Source organism: Lutra lutra, chromosome 2, assembly GCF_902655055.1.
Source record: "Lutra lutra chromosome 2, mLutLut1.2, whole genome shotgun sequence".
In the NCBI taxonomy this organism is placed as follows: domain Eukaryota; kingdom Metazoa; phylum Chordata; class Mammalia; order Carnivora; family Mustelidae; genus Lutra; species Lutra lutra.
The window spans coordinates 141,173,395-141,193,760 of record NC_062279.1 but is presented as its reverse complement, the minus strand read 5'-3'; the positions used below and the strand labels follow the sequence as shown (position 1 = coordinate 141,193,760).

Sequence of the window (20,366 nt, the reverse complement as noted above, 5' to 3'; positions counted from 1 at the left end):
AATCTCTTCAAGAGAATAGAGGAGATAATACATTCCCATTTTATAAGGGCAGCATCCCCAAATTCCAACAGGAGAAAAGGATAGGACAAGATAAGAAGCTACAGAATCATGAACACATGTGCAAAATCTTCAGTAAAATATTAGTAAGTCGAATCCAGCAGTGTAGAGCAAGAGCAAAAACATCCGGACCAACGGGTTTCATCCCCAGAATGTAGAGTGGTTCAGCACCCATCACCCATCACCATAGTAACAGACAAAACCACAGGGCACCGCAGAGAAAACATTTGATAAAACAATGTGTTTATGATAAAAACTCACAGAAAACTAGGATCAGGAAGGAACTTCCTTAAGTTGGAGATATTGTAAAAAAAATAATAATAATTTCAGTTTCGAGTTCTTGATTGCTTATATGTAGGAATTTGACCTTTTATAGGTGGTATCCTCTGACCTCCTTGACTGGTCCTGGGAATGCGTTGTAGGTCTGCCGGGGTTTTCCAGATGGATTCTCATGTTGTCTGCACAAAGTGGGGACAGTTTGAGTTTTTCCTTTCCACTCTGTATGTCTTTTGCCTCCTTTTCTCCACTGAGACGTTTGGAGGTGGAGGGACACAGTGTGTGAAGATGTGCTTCCAACCATCGCAGCAAGATAAGCGTGGCAGTGAGGACATGGGGTCGTGGGATGTGCTGTTACCCTGCTGAGCCTGAGCAGCAGGGCTCCTCTCCGCATTTCTGTGTACGTTTGACATATTTTATGATAAAGGGTTTTTAAAAATCTATTACAACAACCCAATAGTTGAACAAATGGGAAAGGGACAAAGGCAGTTCCCCCAAAATTAAAAACACACCTGATCAATATTCACTGAGGAAAGATTGCATCCTTCCTAGCAAATTCCCATGGAGGGGATCTGCCCACCCTGTGTGTGGAACGGCGGGCACCAAGGGATGCGTGGCTGCCTTCCCGTGAACCCAGGCGGGCACCAAGGGATGTGATGCACCTTCCCGTGAACCCAGGGACTCGTATCTGCTTCTTCCTAAAGGGGGGATGGAAATCTAAAAAGAATCCACATGGCAACGTGTTTAGAGTAACCTGCAGCTAATGGAGTGATAATTCGCTCAGGTCTCTGGATGAGGTACAGATGACTTATGGTGGGGCGGAGAAGCGGAGACCGAAGGCCATGGATCGTGCCAATGTGCACATCTTTAAAAAGCAGCAAACACGGTAAACGAGAAACAGGCAAGACAGTGCCCTGAGGTCTTGCCGTGAGGCTGGATTGCAGAGGCTTCCCCCACCTGGCATGTCTCCACAAGGGCACGTTACCTTCATCATCAGAAAGGATACAGATTTTCTAAGAACATGGAGATAGCAGGATCCTTCCCACGGCCCCACAGCAGGCTGGACCAGGATCCTTCCTACGGCCCCACAGCAGGCTGGACCAGCACGGAGCCCCCACACCAGGCTCCTGCCCATTTCAGCCCCAGATGCCCCCCTCCCCGCTCCAGGGCTGCTTGGGCTTCTCTGCTAACTGTGCCCTGGGCTGGCTGTCTCCTGGGAGGCGGGATCTTTGAATTATCTGCGGACAGTGCAACCTTGGCCCCAAGCCTAGTACGGTGGGCAGCCAGGCAATGAGGAATTGGGGACAGGAACAGGGTCATCTGGGCAGAGGCCTGGGGGCCAACGGACAGGGAAGGGGAAGGCACCAAATTGCCAAGGGCGACAGACTTGCAGAGGTCAGGAAGGTCACAGAGGGTCAAGGTCCGCAGGCTCCTTCGAGGTCTAAGCTCACTGGGCAGAGCAGACTTAACTCTAAGGCACCGCCTGACCCCGCTTCCAGGACACTTCTGGGCACAAAACCCTATGCTTCCCAGCCGCCCTCTCAGGGTCTGCCTCCTGAGAACCAGCTCATTCTGTGGTTTCTGTGGCATACCCCAGTGAGGGAACGGGCTGCTCTGCCCAGGGCTGGCGGCCAAGAGCAAGGCTTTGTGCAGCCCATGAAGGACGAAGGGAAGCAGCAGATGGCTGCACCTGCCGCAGCTCACTCCAGACCACGGTGCCTGTCCTGGTCTTATACACAGCATGACCGGCAGTGCTCACCAAAGGTCACCTTAGGAGCAGCCAAGCGGCTCTGTCAGTCCTCGGTTCCATCAGTGAATGAATAAAGCAGGGCTTTGGGGGGAAAAGCTGGGCCAGGGCCTTTAGGGGGTGCTGCTGGAGCAGAGAAAGGCATATCAGTGAGAAGCTGGTGACAGAGGCAGAGCAGTCCAGTGCAGAGGCCCTGGGGCTGGAGTGAGCTAGGCGGAGGGCACAGCAGCGCAGGTGTCCTGGCAGGGCAGTGCTAAGCCCAGTGAGAAGTGGGGAGGCAGGTGAGGGCCTCTCCGGCCATGGCCACTGGCCTGGGTTTTTGGGTTTTGTTGTCGGGTATCATCTAGAAAGCTTTGGAGGGGTCACGAGGTGAGCCCTGCACATGTGCTCTGAGCATCATGAACAGGGGGACCCCTCTGCTCCAGGCACCCAACCCCCACTGTAGAGAAAGATGGGAAAGCAGCTGAGGGTCCACAGACTAGGGTACCCACCTCACAGCAGGACAGGCAAAGCCCCCCTTGGCTGCTCAGAGCTGGGGTCAGAGACCCAAGCTTCAGGAGCCCCACTGCCTGGGACCCCAAACACCCCTGGTTCTGAGGGAGCCAGCGGCGCGGGCAAGACCGGCAGGATAGGCAGCAACGGCCGGAGGCTGCAGCCCAGCCCTCCCAGCACCTGTCCCCAGATTAGATTTCTCCTTTCTCATTACCACCGTAATAGGTCCTTCAGACCTCATTCCAGCCCTAGATATTATCTGACCCGTATAATTAATTAATTATAGCCCAAATATTATAGATTATTAAAAATAGCATAACTAATAGTGTAATATCTCAAGCTGTCGACTTTAATAGTCAACATTGTCTTGGCCGCGCTTATCAGCCCGGGACACCCGGTGAGAATATTGATTCCGGGGTAATTTTAGCCGTCATCTGCCATCCTGACGGGGACTGTCAGGTCCTCACCCAAGCCGGGGCTCATTTGAAATCGTTAAACCGCCGCTCGGCTCACAGTGGATCTTAATGTTCCCTTTTTCTCCCCTTCAATATGTTTCAGCAACAGAGAGAAAAATAAATAGAGAAGAGGAAGGGGAAAGCCAGAGAGAAAGCGACGGAGGGAGGGAGGGAGTCCGCTCTCCAGGGCAGGGTAGGTGCGACTGATTTGTCTCTCTCCCCGGGGACCCTGGACTCCCGCCCCCGCTGCCCCCAGCCGGTCTTCCCCGGAGGCTCCGCCCGCAGAGCTGTGCAGAGGGGAGGTGTGGAGGGACGGGACACACGTGCGCGGCCCCGCCGGGAGCCTCAGCCCCGTCCGCTGCGCCCCGACGACCCCGGGGACCCCTCGCAGGCCGACCCACTGGGTCAGACCCAGGCCGGCACCTGGCGCAGGCGGCCACGCGCACGGACACGCACACCGCGTCACGTGGACACGCACGCACCGGCAGGCACCTGCGGAGCCACACGTGTGCGTGAACACACCACAACATGCGCGCGGGGGACACGGACACACGCGTCCCAGCCAGCGTGCATTCATTCACCGAGGGCCCGGGCTGGGTGCCCGCGAGCCCCAGCGGCTCAGAGTAGCGAGGGGTCCCGGGGACGCGACCTCCCGGGGGGCCTCGGGAGAGGAGGGAAAGTGCGGCCCGGAGCCCCTCCTGCCCCGCCCCCCCCCCCCCCCCCCCCCCCCCCCCCCCGCAGCGCTGTAGCCGCTGCCGGCAGGCCGTGGGAATCCTCCGCACTCACAGACCGCCCCCAACGGGAGGGGGCTCGGCGGGGTGAGGGGGCTCGGTGGGGTGGGGGGGTCGTCGGGGGACGGGCCGAGTCTCCCCAGATCCTCCGGATCCTGGTCCTGTCTGCGGGGCCCCGCCGGGCGCGCGCTCACCCCGCACTCCTACCCGCTGCACAAGCCCCGTCCCGCGCACACTCACACCCCACCCTCACCCCACCCGCTCCCCTCCAATGCCTCCTGTCCCCGTGGGCACGAGCTTAACCCCACCTCCACCCCCACATGCCCCTCTCCCACTCTCCGCAGCCTCTTGGGCGCCCGGGACCCCAGCAGCGTTCCAGAATCTCCTCCAAGCCTTCCCTTGGAATGTTACTCAAAATTCTAATTAGGATTCACGCGTGTGATAATAATTTAATAATCAGGGAGCCGTGCAAGAGGCATTAACCTCAATTAAGCTCATTAGGAGGCCTGACGCCCCCCACCACTTGCCCTCCCGACCCTGAGTGAGTCCTGCCGATGTGACTGTGGCACGTGAATGCTGGGCAGGAACAGTTTCACTAAATGCATTTATTGAACACCTTCTGTGTACCTGGCCTGGACCCCCCTCGCACCCTGAGCGGGTTCCCCAGGCCCCCTCCCCTCTTCCTCCTTGTGTGCTGTCCATTCCTCCTCACAAGGGAAGTGCCAGGTCCTCCATGCCTAACCTTCCCACCAGCCCTCATGACGGCCCCCTCCCTCCCTCAGGGCGCCTCGGGTGGAAACTGTTGGAGGTATGCCTTGGAGAGTAGCTGAATGCATGGTGGATGAAGGAGTGAGCCCCCCATGGGACGAGATGTGGGGGAAGAAACACGGTACCTGACACTGGGTGACTGTGGACATGTCCAGGAAAGAGCCCTGTGACTGTGGGATGGATGAACAGTGAATAGGTCACTGTGGGACACAGAAGAGAGCCAGGTGACATGGGTTGTGAACGGACAATGGGTGGGGACTGCAGAGGCCACACCTTCTCACCTCTAGGATGCCACAGGCAGTAAGGTGCCCCCACTTGTATCAGTCAGGTTTCTGCTACAGCGTGGCTGAGTAACAAACAACCCTGTAGCTCTCAGTCCACAGCCATGACCGGCCATTTCCTGCTTGTGGACCTTGATCAGCTGCCATTGGCTGCCCCTGACTGGACTTATCCTGGGGGCTTGGGTGGGCTCTAGACCTTTATTCCTAGACCCAGCTGAATGTCTGGAGCATGTTCTCTTCACAGAGGAGAGCAGAAGCTGCAAGAGGCCAAAACACAGATGCTCCCAAGGCGTGAGCTCAGAGTTGGCTCCTGGAAACTTCTGTCCAGTGCAGGCCATGTGTCCAAAGTATAGTTTCAGTGGGTGGAAAGTGTACTTTGCCCATTGCAAGGCCTTAACCGAGTAAGAGGTGAAGGGAAAGAAAAAACTGTGGTTAACTTATCCAATCTATGACATTTCTGATTTAATTAGAGTTTTTCCAGTTGGATGGGGCTGGGAGGGGCAGGGGAGTGAGGAACAAGAAGCATTACAGTAAATGTCCACATGTCCGCAGACATATCGTCACTTACGAATCAAGCTGTGCACAGAGACACACAGCATGCAGGGATAATTAAGTCCTCCCTTGGGCAGGGACCTCCCCGGTCAGTCTCCACCCCATCCCATCCTGTCACCCCTGCTGAGACCCAAGCAGAGTGAGAGGCACAGATTTGGGCCCCTGGGATTTACTGAGGGAGGAGAAATCCAGGAGGCAGTGCAGGAGAGGTAGGGGAAGGACAGAGCCAGGTTGCCTTTGGCTGAAGTCCTCTTAGCCTGATCTGTGGGGAGCTCTAGAGTAAAAATCCTGACAGCTGTCTATTCATGAAGGAGGGGTGAGGTCCCCCCAGGTGTCTCTGGGAATGGGTCTCCTATCAACTAAAGACAGTTCTCCTGAGTAGTTCATGGGTGTGAGCTTGAGCCCCTCCACTCTTAGCAGCAGCAGCTGGGGTATAGACAAGGATCTGGGAGGGGGTCTTGGAAAGGATCCAAGCAGGGATCTGAGTGGGAATCTGGGAAGGGTTCTGGGCGGGACACCATCTGACTCCACTACACCAAGGAGAAAATTGATCAGTGCCAGACCCCCTGTTGGTGGAAGACAGAGCCAAGGTGGCCAAGGCCCTTACTCCCCAGCCAGGGCCATTTCCCTATTTAGAGGGGCCAGAGAGCTAGAGCAGGAAGTCAAACCATTACTGGGGTGACTGAGAGTGGGTGGGCGAAATGCTTGCCCTACCCCTCAGCACTTGGTCTTCCAAATTTTCCTCGTCAGTGTAAACATGGTTTTTTGCATTTTACATTCTGCCCTTACTCTGATGGGGGAACACAGAGCTAAGTGAGACACACACACTCTGAAGACGGAGCCACAAGTGAACAGATAATGTCCCATGATGTGTTAAAACAGGACAGAGTGAAGCTCAGGGTTTGGAGGAACACTCAGGAGGGCACCTCCCTTTTCACTGGGAAAATCAGATGTCTTCCAGGTGGTGCTGCCACTAAAGTAAGAAGAAATGATGCATTTGGACAAGTGGCCAAGGGCACGGTTGAATGAGGAAACAGGTGCAGGCACATGGCAGGTTGACCAACGGGCTCAGAAGCCCGGGGTACAGGGTGCAGGTTTAGGGACTATGTAGGATAGCCTACAGGATCCAGTCAGGAAGTCCTTGATGCCAGGCTGCAGAGCCCAGATTCAGCCCTGGACCATGGCAGCTTTCAGATGTTTCTGGAAGAGGAGTGTGATCTGATTTGTGCTTTCGAATGATGGAGGATGGACCAGAGGGCTAGGCTGTGGCACTGGCAGCAAGAAGAGGAGGAGACCATCAGCAGAAACCTGACACCCTATGCCCCAGGCATCCCCAGATGCCCGACTCACAAGGAGTCTTTGAGCCATTCACTTCCAAACAGAGGGCATTCCACTGGGTAAAAAAATCCATAGAAAGCCCAGACTACTATGGTGATTACTGATGGTGAGAATGACTGCCCTTGAAACCCTGGGTACTGATGGGACTTTGCGGGGACAGGGACAGAAGGTGGCTATCCTGGACATGACTGAACCTGGACATCCTTGCTGTCCCGTAAGATGGACCAGTGGCAGGCAAAGCAGCTGGAAAGGCCAAGGGCAACAAGGGGCATCCTGAAGAGAGAGAGCCTGCAGCAGCCAGGACCCCTCTGGATACCCCACCTGGACTGCCTTCCCTTTGGCGCCTGGTTGTTGATAATCTGTCACTTTGCACATTAAGAATGTTGGCATCAGGGGTGCCTGGGTGGCTCAGTGGGTTGAGCCTCTGTCTTCGGCTCAGATCATGATCTCAGGGTCCTGAGATCAAGCCCCGCATCGGGCTCTCTGCTCAGCAGGGATCCTGCTTCCCCCTCTCCCTCTGCCTGCCTCTCTGCCTACTTGTGATCTCTGTCAAATAAATAAATAAATAAATAAATCTTAAAAAAAAAAAAAAAGAATGCTGGCATCAGTAGGACCCAGCATTCACATACTGTTCCACCACATACTGGCTGGATGACCTTGATCAATCCTCTTCACCCTTAGTTCACCCATCTGTGAAATGGTCATCCTCACCCCTGCCCTAAGCTCTGGTCAGAAAACCCTTTGGAACTAGGATGTCCTCTGCGGCCAAGAGAGGAAGCTGGCCACCACCTCCCCAGTGCTGATGTGGGAGTTGGGTGTCCTACCCTCCACACACAGCCTGAGAGCCACTCCCAGTTTTGATGATCTGCAATTTTGTTTTTGTCTTAAGTTTAAAGGGTTTAAACCTCACCTTTGCACTTGACTGACCCCTTTCCATGAACTGGCCCAGGGCTATGTGCTCTTCATCTTTGAACTCACACAGCTTACAAAGAGAACCATTCAAACCCAGGCAGTGAAAACCTTGTAAAAATCCCTGGCGCTTTGGTTAGTTCTGGCTTAGCCATGGTGACTGAGCTGGGCGCAGCATATACGGTGCCAGGACGCCACACCATACACACCCTGCCGCCCTTTTCCTCCTCTGGGGTATCCCGGAGGTCGGGGAGAGAGCCAAGGGCGGGGCGCAGAAGTCAGCGGATTGATAACCAGGGAGAGCAAAGACGCCTGGAGGTTGTGTGCGCTGTCCGCGGTGCTGACCGCGCGGGAGCAGGCTTAGTCCTGGGCGGAACAGGGCGGCGGCGCTGTCGGTGGTACTGACGTGCAACGGCGCTGTCCATGGATCCGAAGTTGCCTGTGGTGCCGAGGTTGTGCAGTCGGCAAACGCAGCCAGCTGCCCATATTTCCTCTCTTCTCTGGTGTTCTGAGGGTGGGGTACCCTTGCTCGAGAAGTCAGGAGACCTCAGGAGAGGCGTATCTTAAAGGATGAGTAAAGAAGACGAAAATCGGAAAGTTCCTGTCTTGTTTTCCAAACTTTGGATGAGCAAAAGGGTTCACCATGGAGTGGAGCCGGTGGAGAGGCAGAAGGAAGGAGAGTAGAAGCCTTCTGTTCTCCATCTCCGCCTCTACCTCCTGCATCCTTCCCAAAGGTGTGCAGGAGGATGGCCCAGGCAGAGAAAGCACCATGTCATCAGCAGGACCCAGTATGAACTCAAGGAGTCAGAACACTAACTTGTAGATGGGGGTAATAATCTCTTCCCTGCATATTTCATGGCGATGTTGGGGAGTGCTGGACAGTCTGGGATGGGGTGTGCTTTGCATGAAGCCAACATTATAGAAAGTGGGGGTTATCCATCCATGTGCCCTGTAGACCCCAGAACATTGCTGCCCCTCCATTCTGTCCAATAAAGCTCTCCAGGTGCAAGAGAAGGGAGGCCCCTACCCCTATGTACGATGAAGGCTGTGATAGTGTTGTCACTCAACTCACAAGGGGAAGGTATAGGGACCTTAAAGATCACATAGAATCCGGCCTCCATAATTGACAGAAGAAGACATGGAGGAGGGAGTTCATAAGCACATAAGTTAGTGGCAGTAGAGGAATGCCTCTTCTGCTCTTGTACACCCCAAACTTCCAAAAACTCTGATGTGGGGAGAGGAAATGGCCATGGATTGAAAGGGCTAGATGCTCCACTCTCCCCAATCCCTCTCCCTCAAAAACCTCCCCTTCCTCTTCTTCCCTTTCCTCTTCTGCATAATCTCAGCCCTCACCCACTACTTTTCCCTGCGTCACTTCACCACCAGTCCCTCTCCCAGATTTCTTCACTTGTTCCATGTTGCTTCCTGCTTTGGTGCAGCCCCTCGCCCAGCCTCCCAGTGACCCCATCTGGTCCTCCTGATGTGCAGTGAGTGGAGGCTTAGCAATGAAGTGGTGTCTCCTGTCCACCATGTAGGCAGAGGCATCCCTATCTCAGGCACTGATTTCACCTGTCAGTGCCCACCTGGGGCCCCGCAAGTGAAGCTGGTGGCTTAGAGATAACCCGATATGGCAGATGGGCAAAGATTGCACAAATGAGGGTCTAATTGACAATCAATTGTGATTAGGAGCGAAAGGATGTCTTTATAGCCCTGGAAGCTCTGAGTTGAAGTTGGGGGGAGGGGAGGGTTGTTCCTGGGTATCTGAGAGAGTAGGACGGGGGCTGTGCAATGCCATGACTTACTTGGGTTGTTTTTTAGACGTGGGGGAGGCATGGGGCAGGAGCAGATGTCGTGATCTCCCTGACCCTTGTCCTCATATAGCACCCCCTCTTTTCATGGGAACATGACCCAAGGTCCTCTATGTAGCACTGGAGGCCTCCCCTCACACCCCATTGCCCTGCCCCTATTCCCCTGGGTCAGATTCTGCAGCTCATTACTCTGATGGCTGCAGCTCCCATTAGAGAGTTCACAGGGAAGAGAGGGGAGAGGAGAGCCAAGGAGGAGAATATTGGTGACTCCAAACTCCAGGACAGTCACAGCACTTTTTGTCCAAGTAGCACTAAGCCCTGAACCAATCCCCACCTCTTAGCAGGGAGCACAGCCTGCTGTGCTGAGTGTGTGAATATATGGTTGTATATTACAATATGTTATTTCATTATGCTTAGTATGTATCATATTTAATATACTGTATTCTGTTTACTATGCTTTAGTACTATTTACCATACATTACACTATATTGACATTATATAAAACATCATTTTATGTGGGTTTATGTTGAATGAAAGTTATATCAAGAGGCGTCCCATTTCTCTTCCTCACCTGCAGGTGTCTGGTGTGTAAAACGGGGGTGAAAGATCCACACCCTGCCCCTGCCCACCCAGCAGGGTGTGGGGGTAGTGACTGCCATGTTTGTGCCTCCCCTGGTGACCTATGGTAGATAGGGAGAGACTGTGTGTGGCATGGAGTGTGAGCACGCACAGGAGGAGGTCGTGATGCTCTAGGTCACACTGAACCTCAACCACCCAGAGCCAAGTCAAAGGTCTGCACTGGAGATCTGCCCTAGCGCACCTCATCCTGTGCCTCAGAGGGCAGAGTGACAGCTCAGGGACTCTGCAGGTAGGGGCTCTGTGTGCCATCCTCCTGGAAAGACTTAAAGAGAGGACTGAGACCAGCGCAAAGCTGGCGGGTGCAGGTGAGGCTGGCTGCTGGGCACCGAGAGCCTCTGTGGCTCCTGCGCCTCAGACCAGCTAGGTGCTCCTGAATGAATCTGGAATTGTATGTGGCGCATCCTGCTGAATGACTGTATGTGTATGTGTGTGTGTGTGTGTGTGTGTGTGAATGGGGTGTGCACATCTATATTCAAACTTAGCTGGGGGAGGGGTAGAGAGAGCCTAAGAGTCCCGCCAGGAAGGTGGGGGAGGGAAGGAGATAATTACCTCCCTGTGATGAGAGATTATCCACCCTCCTTCCCCCAGAGGTGATTTATAATTTAAAGATAAAGAATAATCAAGTCCTGGCAAGGAAGGACACAGTGTTGTGGGTCTGATTAGAATCTCAGGATGGACCAGCATGCGGGGGAGGGGATGGACTGGGAGAGGGGAGGCCTTGCCTCCTCGGCGCCCCCCCCCCCCCCCCCCGCCAGTCCCAGCCTCCCTGAGGCTCAGCATGTCCGAGCTTGGCCCAAATTACAGCCGATTGGTCCCCCATTATTTCTCCCAACTTTTAATTTCTGCTTCCAAAGGATCATTGCCCGCGGTAATTGCAAAGGACCCGTCCTTGTGTGCGGAGCAGGCTCCGGGGACTGCAGTGAGAGGTGGCGCGCACACCGCTCATGCACACGCCCGCGCGCACACTCGCGCCCATCGCAAACAGCCTCACACCCTGAAGACCCTCGCACGCGCGCTCCCACCGCCGGTTCCCACCTGGGTCCCACCAGCGGCCCAAGCGCTCGCCGGCTCTGCTGTGGGAAGGGAGAAGGGCGCTGCCCAGGAGCAGCGGTGGTCTTACCCTCGGACGCCGGACGCTGGCCGGTCCTTCCGAGGGCCGCAGGGCCCTGTGGTGCGAACATCGCTTCTGTGGAGAAATATGTGCAAATAAAGACCCGGACCGAGGGCCTTCTTCTTTCTCCGGGCGTGGGGCTGGAAGAGTTTGCCGTAATGTGTCCCCTTACTTGCATATCGATTTTTATGTAGGCCGCCTGCTGTATGTAGGATTCTTCGGTCCCCATTTTGGGGGGCGGGGGTGGGAGGGCCGTCCAGCCTCCCTCACTTTCGATCCCACTTCTAATGAGCGACCCAAGGGCCGCCGGCCCCGCCCCTCGCGGGGACACAGGCCGGGCCCTAGTTTGACGACGCGAAAGGGGCGGGAGCAGGAGGGGCTGGAGGGACGGCGACCCGGAGCCGCGAGAAGAGACCCCGGCAGGAGCGACCGGGAGAGGCGGGACGGATGTCCACGGAACCCGTGGGAGGGGGCTGAAGAACCGAGGAAGACATCCCGAGTCTGTCCCCAGGACCCACCCCGCCCCAGCCGCTGAGGGACGCCGGAGCCTTGGGGACCGCCGGAGTGGCAGGACCGCGCGCCCTGAGCCCGCAGAGAAGCCGCTTGGGCGCCGCGTCCCGCGCCGGGATGTCCCAGCCAAGTCTTAGCGCTCGCCCGCCCGTGCGCCCCGGGGCCTTCGCGGCCCCTCCACCGATTGATCCCGCAATTATTTAAAAGCCACCGCTGTCTCCTCCCCTTTGCCCAGGAGGCAGGCGCACCGTTTCTGGACGAGCGGAGACGCAGCGACGCGCCGCTGACCGCGACAGCGGCTCGCGGCCCGCACCCGGGCTCCGGGCGGTGCGTCTGTCGGTCGGGCCCGGGGCTCCGTCCGTGCGTCCCGCGCGGGGCCCGCCTCCTCCGCCCGGGACCGTTCGCAGCCAATTAGGCGCGCGCGCTAACGAGGGCGGCGGAGCCCCGCGGCCGCCTGCGGGCGCACGTGTGTGCGGCGTGTGGGCGCGTGGGCGCCGCCGGCGGGGCCGCCATAAATGCGCGGGCCGGCCGCGGCGGGCGCCTGAGGCGGCGGCGGAGGCAGCGCCCGGCAGCAGCGGCGGAGCGCGGGGCACGGTGCGGAGAGCCAGGCGAGCCGCGGCCGCCAGCGCGAGACCGTGCGGCAGCGCCAGGGCCGCCAGGGATGGGAGCCCAGTAACCGGCGGGGCCCGAGCGGCCGGAGCGGCGGGAGGCCGGCATGAGCGCGAGCGGCCCGGCGGCTCCCGGGGACGGCCCGGCGCTGCCGCCGCCGCCGCCCGGGCCCGGCCCGGGGCCCACACCGCCCACGCCCGCCGCTGCCACCGCCCGGGACGCCATGGACGGGCGCGCCGAGCTTCCCGCCTTCCCCCGGGCCGGACCCCCGCCGCTCGCCGCCAGCGACACGGTGCCCGCGGCGCCCGAGGGGGCCGGGGCGGTTCGCCCTGGCCCGCCGCCGCGCCCCACCTCCTTCTCGGTGCTGGACATTCTGGACCCCCACAAGTTCAACAGCAGAAGACGCCGCTGTGTGCTTCTGGGCCCCGTGGCGCCCTCCGCATGCTCCCCGTGCGCCTCGGCCCCGTGCGCTCCGGCCCCGTGCGCCCCGGCCCCCGCCGCCCCGGGACGCCCGCCGCGCGCGGAGGAGCTGGAGCGCCGCACCCTCGCCGCCGCCGGCGGAGCTGGAGCCGCCACCGGAGCTGAGCCGCCGCGTGAGTAGGACGCGGCCCGCTCCGGTAGCGGGAGCCGGGGGACGGGCCGCATCTTTACGTTTACTCTCCCGGTCCCCTCGGTCAGCCGGGCCAGCCGGGCCAGCTAGCTGTGTGCCAAGGCTCAGTGCAAAGTTCGCAGCGCGCGGGGCTCCGTCTGACCCGGACTCCGGGGCCGGGGCCGCCCCGCGCCTCCTGGGATGGCTCCGCCGGGCCGGTCCCAGGGCTGCGGGGCTTCAGGGCCGGCCTTGGAAGGTAGTTGGTGCCAGAGGAGGAGGGGACCTGCGAGGCGGAGGGCTCGTGACCTCCCCGCCCCCACCGCGGCCGCCGGAGGCCTCCCTCCCCATTTCCTCCTTCTCCTCCTTCTCTCTCTCTCTCTCTCTTTTTTTTTTCTTTTTTGGACAAATCAGACTAATTGTGACAAAACGCTGGTTATCTCTGGAAAAACAATTAAATCCCTTCGATTACAGTTAAGGGGAAATGTGCTTAGCGGCGGAAAGCGGCCGGTAATGGGGCGGCCCGCGCCCCCGGCCGGGTCGATATCCCATTACGGCAGCATGCATATCTCTTTCAAGCACCTTGCAAACTCCCCCCGAACATCTAAATTATAGGGTCAAAATTCGGATAATTACTCGATTAAAACCTATTACACTTATTAGGGGCCGCTATTGATCGAGAATTGCATTCGACCGGCTCCTGATTGCTTTTGGTGCCCCCTCCTCCGGCCCTTCCTCCCTCCAACGTCCCAGCCCCTCCGCTGAGCAGGGACGGGAGTGCAGGTTGGACAGGGCTGGGGTCGCTGTCTTGGGGCATAGGGCCCTCCGGGTACATGGGCTGGTGGGTTCCATGTGGGGTGGAGATGAAGGAAGAGCAAGCCCAGCCTGGCTGGAGGGGAACCTATCCGCTATTGGCCTAGCCAGGGTTCTGGGAGCCTCCACCCAGAGCCTCCACCCGCATGGGGAGTCCATCCTAGCGGAAGGCCCTGTCTCTTGATTCCAGGGGTAGCCTGGTCAGGCCGTCTTCCTCCTCCGACTACCTCCAACAAGGCAAAGCTAGATGGCCAGGTGCTCTCAGGATCCCCTAGAGGACAGCCTGCTCCTGCTACGGGGTGTGGGTGCCCGCCACCCCCACACACCTGCCCTGCTGATTCCCATGCAAACTCTGCTGTCACTCTGGGGAAGGCTGCTGGCCCACGATTTGACATTTATTGCCTGGGTTCTTGATGCCAACCTGACACAACAGCGGGGTCTTGGTGCCTGACTGGGTTGCTCGGTGACCACCATGTGCCCAGGAACCACCACCACCTGTGGGGTGCAGTCTGCAGAGATGGCCTCCCAGGCCCTCCCCAGGACAGACTCTGTCTTCCAAATTTTCCACACTGGAAATGCAGCCCTTCAGGGGCCTCTGCTTGGAGGATCCGGGCTGCCTCTCAGACTGAGCCTAGTGGAGACGGGAATTCCCACCCACCCCCGGCAAGTTAGCTCTGCTCAGGACCCACTGCGGGGCCAGGACCTTCTGGTCAGGACCCAGGACTGTGGGCTTTCAGCGGAGGGGCGGAGGGGCTGCCAAGTTTTGGGGCTGCGGCTTGAGGTGGAAGTGGGGCCAGGGAGTCCAGGTTTGGTTGGTCCCCAGAAGTCCCCTCCCGGCAGGCAGCTCCAGTCCCACCCCTGGCTTCTGGCCCGCTGGCTCTACAATGCCCGGTAATTGGCTGGCCCACGCCTTTCTGTAATTGGAGGGTAATATACGCCGAAATAAATTAAATGGCCGTTAACTAGTTTGTACATTACACAAAATGAGTTTAATTAAGTTTGTATCTGCCCCGCGGATCGATCGGAGCTTTCACTCCGCCGTGAACCCCGCGCGCGGCACTGGCCGTCCCGGCTCGGGCAGACGCCACGAAGGGGAAGCTTCGAGAGGAGGGAACGAGCGAGGGATGGAGAGCAGACGCGGGCGGACGGGCGGGCGCCGAGGGAAGAGGGAAGGAGAACGAAAGCGCTGGGCAGAAAAAGAGGAGGAGGGCAATAAGGCAGAGAAGCGACGACCCCGGAGGAGGGAACCTTTCCCGGGGCGGGACAGCCCGAGGGGACGAGCGCGCGGAAGGGAGGGCGCCGCGTCCTAACTGTCCTGTCCTCCCCGCCCCGCCCGCCCGCAGACGCCGGCGACCCCTGCAAGGCGGACGAGGCCGAGGCCAGCGGCTACAGCAGCGGCGGTGGTGGCCGCAGCCCGAGCGCGGACAGCGGGGACGAGGCGCCCGACGACGACGACGACGACGACGAGGCGCCCGACGCGGGGACTGCGCGCGGCGCGGAGGAGGCTCGGGGAGGCGGCGGCGGCCTCGCGGCCCGCGGGTCGGGCTGCCCGGGCGCGGCCGAGCCCGAGGCGCCCCCCGGCGCGGTGGACGAGGCTGCAGCGCCTGGCCCCCGCGGGAACTCGCCCGGAGCCCCCGTCCCGCCTGGGGCCTCGGCGGCGGCGCCGGGGGGCGCGGGCACGACCCCGCAGGGCGCGGCAGCGGCGACGAAGCCAAAGCGGAAGCGCACGGGCTCGGACTCCAAGTCCGGGAAGCCGCGGCGCGCGCGCACCGCCTTCACCTACGAGCAGCTCGTGGCGCTGGAGAACAAGTTCAAGGCGACGCGCTACCTGTCGGTGTGCGAGCGCCTCAACCTGGCGCTGTCTCTGAGCCTCACCGAGACGCAGGTGAAGATCTGGTTCCAGAACCGCCGCACCAAGTGGAAGAAGCAGAACCCTGGCGCCGACACGAGCGCGCCGACCGGCGGCGGCGGGGCCGCGGGGCCGGGCGCGGGGCCGGGCGCCGGGCTTCCTGGCGGCCTCAGCCCGCTCAGCCCGTCTCCGCCCATGGGCGCGCCGCTCGCCATGCATGGCCCCGCCGGGTACCCGGCGCACGGCCCCAGCGGCCTGGTGTGCGCCGCGCAGCTGCCCTTCCTGTCGAGCCCGGCGGTGCTGTCGCCCTTCGTGCTGGGCTCGCAGACCTACGGCGCGCCCGCCTTCTACGCGCCGCACCTCTGAGCGCGGCGGCGGACGGGGACCCTCGGGCGCCCGCCACCGGGCTTGTGCGGCCGCAGTCGTGGACTCGGTACACAGCCGGCTGCTACAGAAGAGTTTTACGTTTATTATGGACTGTACGCGTAGGGGCCGGGCTCGGCCCGCTCGGAAGCACTTTGCTGAACTTCTCTCAATCAATAAACCGCAGGAGGCTGCACCGCGTTCCTCAGGCTCCCGCCTGCCCGCGCGCGTCCGTGGGGACTTCGTCGCATCGGAGGTGCCTCGGGCCGTTGGACCAGGCACTGCGTTCAGGCCCCGGTGTCCCCTGGCCAAACTCTGCCCTCCCGTAGCGCCCCCCCCCCCCAACACCCTACACACAGACATACACGCACAGACACAGGGACACAGACACACAGGGACGCACAAACACAGGGACACAGACACACAGGAACACACACACAGACACAGGCTTCGGGTTGGGTGACTAAGTCTGTCCTCTGAAAGGCCCTGGTCCCCGCGTCTTCCTTCCCCCCACCCTGGGACCCAGGGCTTTAGGGACATCCCTTTCCTCCTCTGTGTTGCCTTAGGGGGCTCTTCGGGGTGGTGGACGCTCCGCCGGACAGAGCCGGGCGCAGGGTCTGGGCTAGGAGCAACACTGTCTTCTGGGCACCTACCGCAGGCCTGGCCTGGACGGCTCGGGTTGGGCACTTGCACCCCCAGGCCCCGCAGGGACCAACCAGCTCCTGGGGCTCCCCAAGCTCCAGCGACTTGCCCAAGGGCGTCCGAGCTGGACCGCAAACCCGGCAGCAGGTAGCGCTCCAGGCCGGCGCATCGACTTGCGGGTCCCGCTCTGGGCGCGGGCCGCACACGGTTCCTGGAGCCCTGGGGACGCGGGGAAGGGAGATGCGGCGGCGCCTGAGCTGGCGGCTGCCCGCCTCGAGAGCCGAAGCTGCGGGGATGCAGGCACTGGGGCGCGGTGAGGAGGGGTCCCTGGGGCAGCACCCCCGGACTTGGGAAGAACTCGGGAGGGGCAGCAGGGTGCCCGGCGCGGTGACTGCTCCGCGCCGAGGCCTGCGCCACAGAGGGAGCCGGCTCCGCTCGGGGATGTGTCTTCTCTAGGCGGCGTCCCCTCCGCGGGAGGAGCCGGCTGAGCTCTCAGAATCCTGGTAGCCGCCCCACGTCGCACCCAGCCGCACCCACTTTGAGGAGGGCGGAGGCTGAGTTGGGGAGCGGAGGGCGGGCAATGATGGGTGGCAGCGACTCCCACACCTGCTGGGGCAGCAGCGGAGAGAGCGACCCCCTTGGCTTCACCATCACTAGTGGGTAAAGGGCCACCGAGGGGCAGTCCCCAGCTGGTGGGGCTGGGGGTAGAAGCGGCTGGGACCACCTTGCCCACCGCTGGGGCTGGCCTCCTGCAGGACGTTGCTCTGCTTCAGAACCCCATACACACCTGCCACCCCTTCTCTGCGCTCCACCTGCTCAGCACTGGCAGCAGGAAATTTTCTAAGTAACCGTGCTGCCTTGTCTGCCCAAGAGCAGGGCTCTCTGGCTGGCAAAGCTCAGCAGACCCGATGTGTCTGTGCAATCCAACAGCAGAGGGTGGAGGGGGTGAGGACACCCCTTGTCTCACCACTGAGGCCTGTGCATCCAGGGTACAGGCAGCTGACAGAGGAGACCCAAAGCTCCAGAAAGTTCCAGATGGCTCTTGGCCTAAACTCAAATCATCAGTGTTATTACTTAGCCTGGCTGGGCTTGAGGGCTGCCAAGCAAGAAGCCATAGCCTCCACCTCCTGGGCGCAGGGAGGACAACAGCAAAGGTGCAGGGGTTTTCCCAAAGTCCCCCTTGCTTGAGCTCAGTGGGGCCTGCTCCATCATAGCCCTGGAGGGAGAAGACGTGATAGGCCAGGTACAGTCACCCTGCGAGTCCGCCCCGCAGCCCACGGTGCTCAGGCCTCCGTGAGCCAGCACCCCAGCCTGAGCTAGAGGCGGAGGTGAGTGGTGGTTTTCCTAGCCCCTCGTTGCTGTCCCCCCACCATGGGGGCCCCACTTTGGTGTTAGTGCTACGAAGGGCTGTCTCAGCTCCAAGATCTGGGTGCATTCTGGGATGGTCCCCCCTCAAGCTCTTAGGACCAGTCCTGGCTGCGTCAGCATCCACCCGCATCCCAGATTACTCCCCTTTCATCCCTGCCTCCTGTCAAGCAAGGCACAGGCTCTGCAGATGTGCACCTGGACAAATCCAGGCCTGTCCGAAGGCTGCGCTGTCTCCTGCCTGGGCACTGCTGAGCCCAGACAGAGGCAGAGCCCCCTCCCCATGAGGCCACTGCCCACACCACTCAGCCAGCCCACGGCTGGCACTCTGGTGGGTTGCTATTAGGATTGGTTTGGGCTGCATGAAAGAGAATATCCAAATGAACACAAGTTGAGAGGAGATTATTCATTTTTTCTTACGTGATGGAAATCTGGCCACTGGCAGCCCAGGCAGTGATGACACCTACACAGAGTTCTTGGAAATCCTCTTCCATCCCACTGTGTGCTAAAGCATTCCTGGGCTGGGAGCTTATCCTCAGGGACCCAGATGAAGGGCAACGCTCTGGCCATCACATCCCCATTCCAGGCAGCAGATAGGAAGGAGAGGAGAGAAGGGGGTACACCCCTTTTCCTTTTAAGGTGCTTTCCCAGAAGCCCATGTAAAACAGCTGCTCATAACATTGGTCTGAGCTTGGTCACATGACCACTCCTCACCAAGGGAGGCTGTCGGGGAGTGTGGCCCCCAGACTCTCACTCCCCATCTCCAGGACTTGCTTCTGTCCTCGCTCTCCTGCCAGCACTTGCCCAGCTCTTGCCCTCATCCACATGGTCCCCTCCCCCACGTGGCAACAGAGGGTGCTTCTGTGGCTGTCTCTTCAGTCCCATAGTCCTCTGCTGGGCCAGTCACTGCCTCTGCCCTCCTGCTCCTCTTCCCTTACCTGCAGAGTCACTTCTGACTGCTCGCTCCCTGCTCCCAGCAAGCCAGCCTTATCGGTGACATCCACTAACCCCCAAAGTGGTACCCAGGACCCAATGTGGGATCCCCCGGTCTCTGCCCTGGGCCACTTGAAGTTCACATGGCTCTGAAGTGTCACTCAGCTCAGAGGGACCTTCCTAGGCTAATCAAGGGAAGGGGTGAAACTTCCTGAGGGGGGTGACATTTCTATGGGGAGGGTAAGTCTGGACATAGAGCCAGGGGCACCCAGGACAGCAGGTGGTTTAACAGCTGGGGAGGAAGTGGAGGTCAAATAGATCATTCTCAGGGGTCTGTAGTCTGTAGGGACTGTCACATGTAGACACTGTTGCATACAGGTCTATGGTGAAAGGAGGTTCTCTTCCATCCCAGGGCTCCATCCCCCATAGGCAGGTGACAACTCCAGGATGCCACGTCCCACTCCATCCTGTGTGATGGCCCTTTCAGAGCAGCCAGCTGATGGCTGATCTCTTCACCCTCTTGCCTGGACACAGGAATTGCTGGTAGCTGGATGCCTATCCCCAGCATAACTGGGGATTTCTGCTTGCTGGGCAGCTGGACACTGCCAGGTGACTAAGACTGGCGGAAGCAGCAGGGCACCTGAAAAGGTTCTCCACAGGAAACGGAGGTACACCCCCTCCGCTCCTTCTGTCCCCATACCCTGGGATGGCTGGAGCCCCAGCAGCCAACTTGGGCCAAGAGGTATCCTTAGGGATGGAGGCCCTATGCACTGATGCCACCAAGCAAAACGCCCCAGTGGCACCGTGGTGTCTTCTCACCAGCTTGGGACACCCCACCTAAAGGCTTTTCATGACAGAAGCGCACATAAATCCTGTGTTGGAGTCAGCTAATTCTGTGACACCCTGTTTCTGTAATGGTCCGTCCAACCCCAGTGCTGAGGCCATGACTCTGCAGTGATGCTCCCTGTGCCCTGCCGTTCCTCCCTCCTATAGTCTGCTCTGGATGGGGACAGCAGGGCCCCTCCCCCATGCTCCACCTGCGCCCTGTGCTGTTAAGTTTCACAAAACGCCCTCTTCCATCACACACCTCTTGTTGCCTCAAAGTAAACAGAAAGAAGTCTCTGACGTGAAAACATAGCACAAAGCTACAGTAACCTCAACAGTGTGGTAACACACACAGAGGCAAGTTGATGGGGGGAGAGAAAGCTCCTGCGCAGAACCGCTGTCTGTGGGTATCACATGAGACGGCAAGGCTCCACATCAGCTCAAGAAACACTGATTCTTCATGAAGTGGATGACACAGCTGAGCAGCTGTCTGAAATAGAAAACTGGATTTCCTGGTCACGTTTTATATGAGAGTAAGTGATAAACAAATCAGTGATTTAATGTGGAAATGAAACACGTAGAAGTACCAGAGGAAACACAGCCAAAAAAAATTTTATTTTTACTTGATTTTTAAAAAATAAATTTTAAAGATTTTATTTATTTATTTATTTGACAGAGAGAGAGAGATCACAAGTAGGCAGAGATGG

General features: G+C 59.1%; 1 protein-coding gene across 1 annotated transcript; it reads left to right on the top strand.

Moving 5' to 3' along the window:
* Nucleotides 1–12,389: 12,389 nt before the first annotated feature.
* Nucleotides 12,390–16,271, top strand: NKX1-1 (NK1 homeobox 1). Its single transcript, XM_047719937.1, has 2 exons — nucleotides 12,390–12,876; nucleotides 15,026–16,271. The coding sequence occupies exons 1-2, from the start codon at nucleotides 12,390–12,392 to the stop codon at nucleotides 15,895–15,897; spliced, it is 1,359 nt and encodes a 452-aa protein (XP_047575893.1). The 3' UTR covers nucleotides 15,898–16,271.
* The last annotated feature ends 4,095 nt before the right edge of the window (nucleotides 16,272–20,366 follow it).